We start from the raw sequence: 8,489 nt of genomic DNA, 5'->3' as shown, positions 1-8,489 counted from the left end.
ACACTACCGGTCTCTCTCTCTCTCTCTCTCTCTCTCTCTCTCTCTCTCTCTCTCTCTCATATCTGTAACGATACGCTACATGTTACGATTTCAGGTTCTCCACATTTTTATTTATTTTTTTTTTTCTTATTTAAGGTTTAATGGAGCTATTAGTGCCGCGTAAGCATGAACCCTGCAGCTAAACAATATCTCGTAGCTGTTTCACTTCCGTCTACCACAAGACCTACCGACAAATTCAACACAAAACTATTCCAAAATATTTCGTAGCCTATCGTCCACTGTCAGTTGTGCACAGATGAGCCGTAAGAGTGATGTGTGGAGTGGTGCGTGTAATGCCACGGCCAGATCACCTTGAGGCAGGGGTGAATAGGTAAGAACGGAACAGATTAAGGCTCGGGTGTGCTGGTACTTCCCCAGCCAGGGATGCCCCATTTCGGTGTTTATAAACTGGGATCGTAGCTCAGCAGCGTCATTATCCCTGACGGAGCCACAATGAAGCCCATAGTGGTGAGTCTCCTGCTGGTGACGCTGGCTGGGGCTCTTGTTGCAGGAGCGCCTTATCCAGAGCCAGACCTGCATTTCTTCCTCCAGGACGAACCCGACGACGTTACCGAGGAAGAGTCTCAGGAAGATTATTACGTCCGCAAGAAGAGACAATTTAATGGCGGCTTCAATGTTGCTCACACGTAAGAAATCCTTTCTAACACTGTTATCCCTAGTTACTTTTCACCTAGAACCCAGTCACCATGATTTTCACCTCATTTATTTATTTTTTTTTTCTGGCGTCCCTCAACTTTACTTTTTTTAGCCATTCTTCTAAATCTCTGCCACATTTTGTCTGCAATCCTCTGACCAACACACTCGGTATCGTGTCCCACAGGCCTTTCGGAAAGAACTACAATGCAAATCTGGGATACAACCACGTCTTCAACAAAGGCAGGACCTCTGTTGGGGGTACTGGCTTCAAATCCTGGGGCGTCGGCGGCAAGTAAGTCAGTCTATGATCGCTTTTTGCACATCATTGTTCCCATAATTATCCTTCAGTATATCTTTTTTTTTATATATATATACGGTTCTGTTTCCAATCCACTTTAATTGGACTACCTTTCCTCAGGTCGCATGGCTTCGGAATCAACTTCTCACACTCTTTCGGCTAGAAAATATTGCGACCAGCACCGCCAGACCAGAAGACATGGAATTTTTTTGTTACTCACTTTACCGACTAGTTTAAAAATCATTGTCATTACGGTTTTTTTGAGAGAAAATGAGCTAGCTTTTTTTTTTTTTTGTGATTCTATTACCATTGATTCTACCTTCTTAGCGCATAGAAAAACAAAGTATGCTTCTATGTAATGGATGGATACTAAGGCATGACAGTAGAGTTTATCTATGGTCGCCTCCACGCCAGGCTGAGAGTTGTACCTATCCTCCTCATCCTCACGGGCGTGGATGGAGGCACTTGCTCATCTGAGATTTCACGCGAATATCAGCAATTGTTCAACATGATTCGGCTTTACATGAAATAGTTAAAATCTTTGATGTGTAGTCAATAAAAGTGCTCTGAATATGTAGTGACGTTTTAATAGCCACTCACCTGATGTGCCGACGGCGGTGGTGGTCTGCAGGCTGGACTGTCCCGCAGTGAGAAGACTGACACTTGCCTGAAACATCATTAAAGGGTTGCACTCAGGGTACCACATCGATTTTCTGTACCTATTACTTTTTCTTGTCTTTTATTCTTTATTTCTTTTACTCTTTGCCTTTTACCTAGTAATCGTGTTAATCTACCTGTGTTTATCTACTACTACGTACATCGAAGCGTTATCAATGAAAAGAGAAGAATTACGATGGAACTAAATAGTGACTAACAATTGTGACCTGAGAGAATCACCAGAAAAAAAAAGTCACATAAAAGTCTTTAAGGATTGCTTGCAGTTCCTTACAAAATCTTTGCTGACAGTTATATATTTACATAAGAATATAAGAAATACGGAAAGCTGTAAAAAGCCATCAGGTCTACACGTGGCAGTCCCTGTATGAAATATACCTACCTATTCCCTCCTATCATCCCCATCCATAAATCTGTCTGATCTCTTAAAACTCCCTAATGGCTTAGCCCTAACAACTTGATTACTGACTCCGTTCCATTCATCTACCACTCTATTTGAGAACCAGTTCCTTCCTATCTCTTTTTTAAACCTAAATTTATCAAGCTTGAACTCATTATTTCTTGCTCTCGGCTCCTCAACGTGAGCACTGTCGACACTAACCCGTGGCTCTTTCCTGCAACAAGCCTAAGCTCGTTAACGGAAGTACTTATCGAGAGAAGCATCTTGCGTAACACAGTCATGACGTCAAGAACACACACATTGATGAGGAGGATGGGCATTGAAGTCTAGCAATCCACTTTTCAAATGTCTCCTCAAGATAGCGAGCACATTCTCTTCTTCCCTCCGCGGAACTGCAGCCTATATGCCTCCGGCCACAGTTCATAAGCTCTTAGGATATCTGCCTTAAACTCCTCGTAATCCTCCAAGTCCTCAACTGACATCCTGTCATGTTTTGTCCTTCAATATATTGGCGACAAGGCCAACTCATCTCTCTTGAAGCCAATCAAATTTTGAGGCTTTCTTCTCAAATCTCCTAAACCACTCTATCACCTTTTCATCAAAGTCAGGAATCAACTTTAAACTTCTCACCATATGGCATTCTACAGTATCCTCCTTAACTCCTCCTCTCCTCATGCCATGAGGTGAATTGATTTCAATCCTAGTTTTCTCTAACTCAAATATCCTATTTTTTTCAGCTTCCTTTTCATACATCCTCACCTTCTCCTCCTTTACAGCTTCAAGCCTTTTGGCTTCTCTAGCCTCCTCAGTCTTCAATCTCCTTTCCTCAGCTTCAGCTTCCAACTGGAGCCTTCTCAGTTCTCTCTCCCTTTCGTCCTCAAGCTCCATTCTCCTCATCTCCAATTTAAATCTCATCTCCTCAGACATGCCTTCGGTTTGGGAGAAGCTTCCAACGCTGTGGGCAGGGTTAACACGTCCGTGGACGCTGCGTGTGGCACTAGGTGTTGTTATGTTACGAGTTAGATCCATAGCAATCAAATGAGGTAACGTTACACTAGTCAACCACAATTGACAGGTCAACAACAAGGTTACTCCACCTCGCAACAAACCAAGAAGAGGGTACCTAAAAGTTTTTTTTTTCTTTCTTTTTTTTTGTATAATAAAATCTAAAGCTGAATAATTCATATAAACCTGCTAGTGTCAGCAGGATTGACCGACACCAGCAAAACAAATGATCAAATGAGGTAACAAGTTTATATGCTAGGCAAAAACACAACACAGGAACATGGAAAGATACGTAATTCTCCGAACAGTGGTGGCAATAATTGAAATAACAATAAATAAGTAGGTCAAATGTGGAATAGCGAGTACTAGTTAGAAGTGAATGTACACATGAATACTTATCAGCTCTCAGCCCTAAGAAGAGACGACCTTGTATCACCAAGCTCAGGGAATGACACACTCGACATGAGCGGAGCGCTGCTATGTTAGTTTCGAACAGCTTCGAAAGGGTTCATGGAACTGGCGAAATACAAGACTCGACTCGCCGGTTACGAACGAATGAACTTCAGTAGCAAGTAAGTAACATTTCCTCACCCAAAAAAGAATTTTATTTTGGAAAATTCGTTCTTGTGTCATTGTACAAAAATTCCGTAAGTAAAGACAAAAATTAATATCCATTACAATATTTACCTTAGGAGCGAGACAAATAATCAGCGATAATGTTAGCAACACCCTTGAGATATCGTATAGCTAGGTTGATTTGCTGGAGATATAAACTTCGTTGAATCTTTGTTTTTAAACTTGATAAATACTTTAGAGGATGGTGGTCCGTATGAACAGTAATGAGAGGACCAAATGGGACACATATACAGTGTTGCAGGGCGAGGGCAAGGGCTAAGAGTTCCTTTTCTATTACTGAATAATTCATTTGTGCACCAAAAAACTTTTTACTGAAACAGCAAATAGGATGTTCAATCCCCTGATCGTCCTCCTGCAAGAGTACAGCTCCAGCTCCTACATTACAAGCATCCATAGCGATAGAAAAATTTTTACAAAAATTTGGAGCCAATATAACTGGGTAATATCTCAAAGTTTCCTTGGCAATAACGAAACTTTTCTCACATTCCTCGGACCATAGGATCTTTTTATCTTTCCTCAACATTTCCGTGAGAGGAGCCACTACAGTAGCGAAGTTTTTTCAGGAACCTACGGTAATAGCCGATGCAACCAAGGAATCTATGAAGTTGACGTCTGTTCTGTGGTGTAGGAAAGCTCTTTACAGCCTCTACTTTAGAGTCTGGTGGCCGCGCCTTTCCGTGACCGACCACATATCCTAACTGAACTTGAGCACGCACAAATTCGCATTTCTTTTTTTTTTTTTTAGATTGACAACAAGGCAAGCACGAGAAAGTCCTTCAGTTCTTCTAGATGACTTTCCCAAATGTCTGTAAACGCTTCCACATCGTCAATGTATACATACTACGCAGTTTCTCATCCCTTGCGTCACTTTGTTCATACGGCGGTGGAAAGTGGCCTGGGCTTTTGATATGTCTAAGGCAACAGCAAAAGTTTCACCAATATCTCTAAAAGAGGATGACCAAGACTCATTAAGGAAAGCCAGAAGATCATCAGAAGAGCGGTGTTGACGGATCCCATACTAGCGATCAGAAAGAAGGTTGTGAAGTGATAGATGTTTAGGAATCTTCCTGTTGAGGATAGATTCAAAAACTTTAGATAGGTAGGAAATTAAAACAGTAGGACAGTGGTTTGAGGAATTAGAACGGTCACCCTTTTTAGAAACAGGCTGAATGCAGACAAATTTTCAGCCAGAAAGAAAGGTAAATGTTGATAGGCAGAGTTAAAAGACTTTGACTAGGCAAGGTCCAAGCACGGAGGCACAGTTTTGGAGAACAATAGGAGGGACCCCATCAGGTCCATAAGCCTTCCGAGGGCTTATGCCAGCGAGGGCATGGAAAACATCACTGAGAAGAATTTAATGGGTAGCATGAAGTACTCAGAGGGTGGAGGAGAGGGAGGAACAAGCCCTGAGTCAGTGAAGGTAGAATTTTTAGCAAAAGTTTGAGCAGAGAGTTCAGCTTCAGAAGTAGATGAGATGGGCGTGGTGCCATCAGGAGGGAAAGATGAAGAAGCAAAATTATTTGAGATGTTTTTGTCTAGGTGCCAGAAGTCACGAGGAGAGCTAGATCTTGAAAGATTTTGACACTTTCTATTAATGAAGAAGTTTTTGGCTGGCTGAAGAACAGACTTGGCGTGATTTCAAGCAGAAATATAAGACGCATGAGATTCAGGTAATGGAAGGCTCAAGTACCTTTATATATATATATATATATATATATATATATATATATATATATATATATATATATATATATATATATATATATATATATATATATATATATATATATATATATATATATATATATCCTACATAAAAAAAACTTTTTTGGGGGGAGCGCAGTGGAGTGGAAGTGCATCTGAAACACGATTCAACTCAAAAAAAAAAAAAAATAATAATAATAAATAAATAAATATGAATAGATCTTGTGTATATAAGTTATCTGCTTAGCTTTCCCTTTCACATAATTACTTTTATTGCAAAGGTGTGAACATAATATGGAACTGATGATATGGAACTGAAGGATCTAATACATCTCAAGAGGAACAATGCAGACGACGCTGACTGGTTAACGCGAGGCAAGTGGCATTACAGAAGTACCTCTCAGTTTGCAGCAAGGAGGCTAGAGAGTCAAGGAACAAATATTATACACCACTTTTCAATCTCTGGTCAAGGAACGCAGTACTTGGTGAATCAGATTTTTAGTTAAGCGTTGAGGTTCCTTGACTCTAAGCTCCTTTGGTTCGCGGTAACGTCTGTCCGCATCTCGATTACTTTCAATAAGCTCTACTACTTGTTTTTAGTGATTCCAGTGACATATTAACTTTTTTTTTTTAACATTATTAACAGAAAAAACATTCTTGAGAATCCAGTTTCTCATCTCTGCAGCCTTTCTTTTTAAAAATAGTTGTGCTGAGGAAGCAAACCATTCCTGAATGTGAGTCTCAGTGTGGATGTGGACAGTAACTGTTGTGACTCATTTTTGTGATTACTGAAAACTAGTGAAACGTTCTGGAATTGATCGTCACCTCTGTTCTAAATTCATGATGTTACTTGCCCAGTCGATTGATGATGCCTGGTGTGTTGGTGGCGTGGCAGTGATTCTGGTAGCTTGGAGGTCGTGGGTATAAGTTGATGTAGTTGGTGTGTGCGAGTAAAAGACACAATGATGAGAGTTCTACTTAATTTACTAGATGATTGATTGTACACATTGGATTCGAGACGAAATTATAACGTGCCTATTGACTGTTCTCTCTCTCTCTGAAGTGATATGAATAATGACTGAGCAGCGTCTCTCAGGGCTGACTGTGATTGAGTGGAACTGAGTGAGAGACTAAGACTGACTGCACGTGACTGGGTGACTGACTGGGAATGAGAGCTCGCCTCTGACTGACGGCGACTCTGACTCTTGAATGAACTCTGAACTGAGCTGCTTCAGTCTGAAATCCTGAATGAACTGAAAACTCGCTACCATGCGGGCTGTATTTATCTGAGCTAAGTGTATCGCAGATAGTTATTCCTAAGGACTGGAAATAAGTGTGAAATTCCCTTGAGATAGAGAAGGAAAACGAACGCAGATGTTATCCCTAAGGACTGGAAGTGGGTGTGAAATTCCCTTGAGAGGTAGAGAAATGGGACCGAACGCAGGTGTTATCCCTAAGGACTGGAAGTGTGTGTGAAATTCCCTTGGGAGATAGAAAATGACCAGAAAGGAAGGCGAACACATGTACGCAGGTGGCCACGGTACACGTGCGATGAATATATGAAATAGTGAATATACATATTTATAATAATAGTAATTGTTGAGACTGATACTGAAATACTTAGACGGATGTAGATATCCATGGCAGTGGCAGTGGTTGTAATCAAAGCAGAGAAAGGTTGAGTAGCAATAGATTGTGTCTAAAGGATGTTGGGTACCAGTATCACTGTTCTGTCTGTCAAAGAAAGATAATACATTTCTTGCTTTCTCATGTGGTACTGACAATCTAGTGTCTCAATCCCACCCTTCCCCCATCCATCAGCGCCTGTCTCCTACCCTCCTGCTCCCTCCCTCCTGCTTCTCTCTCCCTCCCTGCATTTCCTTTCTTATCTCTCCTCCCTCTCTCCCATCCTGCCTCTCTCCCTCCCTTACTCAGCCTTCCTGCTTCTCTCCCTGTTTTTGTACCTCTCTTCTCCCTCTCTTCATCCATCTCTGCTTCTCCCCTTCTCTGTTTCTCCCTTCATTCCTTGCCTCCCTCTCTCCCTGCCTTTCTCTCCCAGGTTCTCCCTTTTTACCTCTCTTGTACTATACCACCCTCTCTCCATCCCTCCCTTCCTTCCTCCCTAACTCTCTTTCCCTTACCTTTCCAACCCTTCCTTTAATAAATAATATTCCTTTATTCCTTCTGTTCTAGCAATATTCTCATGTTTTCTGTATTTAGCCTACCCCATCTTAGGAGTTACATCAGTGGGCATTGAATCTCTCTTTGATTTGACATTAGAGTTCCATCAGTATTTCAGAAACTGTGCTGGGAGTGCATTGTCATTTTGTATATTTTGTTGTTGTTGTTGTTGTTATTTTTTTTCATTAATTTAGGTTTGTTTTAGTGCGGTTTAGTCTCTCTCTCTCTCTCTCTCTCTCTCTCTCTCTCTCTCTCTCTCTCTCTCTCTCTCTCTCTCTCTCTTGCGTATCAATGTGTGTGCTGTTTTCGTTCCTATTGCTGCTGCTGCTTTTGTTATTGTTGCTGCTGTTATTGTTGTTTGTGTTATTGTTGCTGCTGTTATTGTTGTTCCTAATATTATTGCTGTTGTTATTGTTGTTCCTGTTATTAATGTTGTTGTTATTGTTGATGCTTTTTTTTGTTGTTGTTAATGTTGTTCCTATTATTATTCCTGTTGTTATTGTTGTTCCTATTATTGTTGTTGTTGCTATTGTTGTTGTTGTTGTTGTTGTTGTTGCTGCTGCTGCTGTTATTGTTGTTGCTATTGTTGCTGCTTTTATTGTTGCTCATGTTATTGTTGTTCCTGTTATTATTGTTGTTATTGTTGTTCGTGCTGTTATTGTTGCTGCCGGTAATGTTTGTGTTGTTATTGTTGCTAGTGATATTGTTGGTACTGTTATTGTTGTCGTTGTTACTGTTGCTCCTGATTGTGTTGCTGTTGTTATTGTTGCTGCTGTTATTGTTGCTGATGGTATTGTTGCTGTTGTTATTCTTGCTGTTCATACTGCTGAAATATACAAAGCCAAGGGAACGAACACGGGGGAGAACCAAAGTACGGACAATAGATGATCATTA

General features: G+C 40.8%; 1 protein-coding gene across 1 annotated transcript; it reads left to right on the top strand.

Moving 5' to 3' along the window:
• The first annotated feature begins 458 nt into the window (after window positions 1–458).
• LOC135107326 (uncharacterized) lies at window positions 459–1,569 on the top strand. The gene is made up of 3 exons (XM_064017033.1): window positions 459–686; window positions 881–988; window positions 1,115–1,569. The coding sequence occupies exons 1-3, from the start codon at window positions 493–495 to the stop codon at window positions 1,155–1,157; spliced, it is 345 nt and encodes a 114-aa protein (XP_063873103.1). The 5' UTR covers window positions 459–492; the 3' UTR covers window positions 1,158–1,569.
• Window positions 1,570–8,489: the final 6,920 nt, after the last annotated feature.

This window comes from Scylla paramamosain, chromosome 15 (assembly GCF_035594125.1).
Source record: "Scylla paramamosain isolate STU-SP2022 chromosome 15, ASM3559412v1, whole genome shotgun sequence".
Taxonomy (NCBI): Eukaryota; Metazoa; Arthropoda; class Malacostraca; order Decapoda; family Portunidae; genus Scylla; species Scylla paramamosain.
This window is presented reverse-complemented; position numbering and strand designations above follow the sequence as displayed.

Bases quoted from the DNA above. Each gene is read 5' to 3' on its own strand.
- LOC135107326 (XM_064017033.1), top strand. From the start codon at position 493: ATGAAGCCCATAGTGGTGAGTCTCCTGCTGGTGACGCTGGCTGGGGCT. The intron at 687-880 runs GTAAGAAATCCT...CGTGTCCCACAG, and splicing joins GGCTTCAATGTTGCTCACAC to GCCTTTCGGAAAGAACTACA. The intron at 989-1,114 runs GTAAGTCAGTCT...ACCTTTCCTCAG, and splicing joins TCCTGGGGCGTCGGCGGCAA to GTCGCATGGCTTCGGAATCA.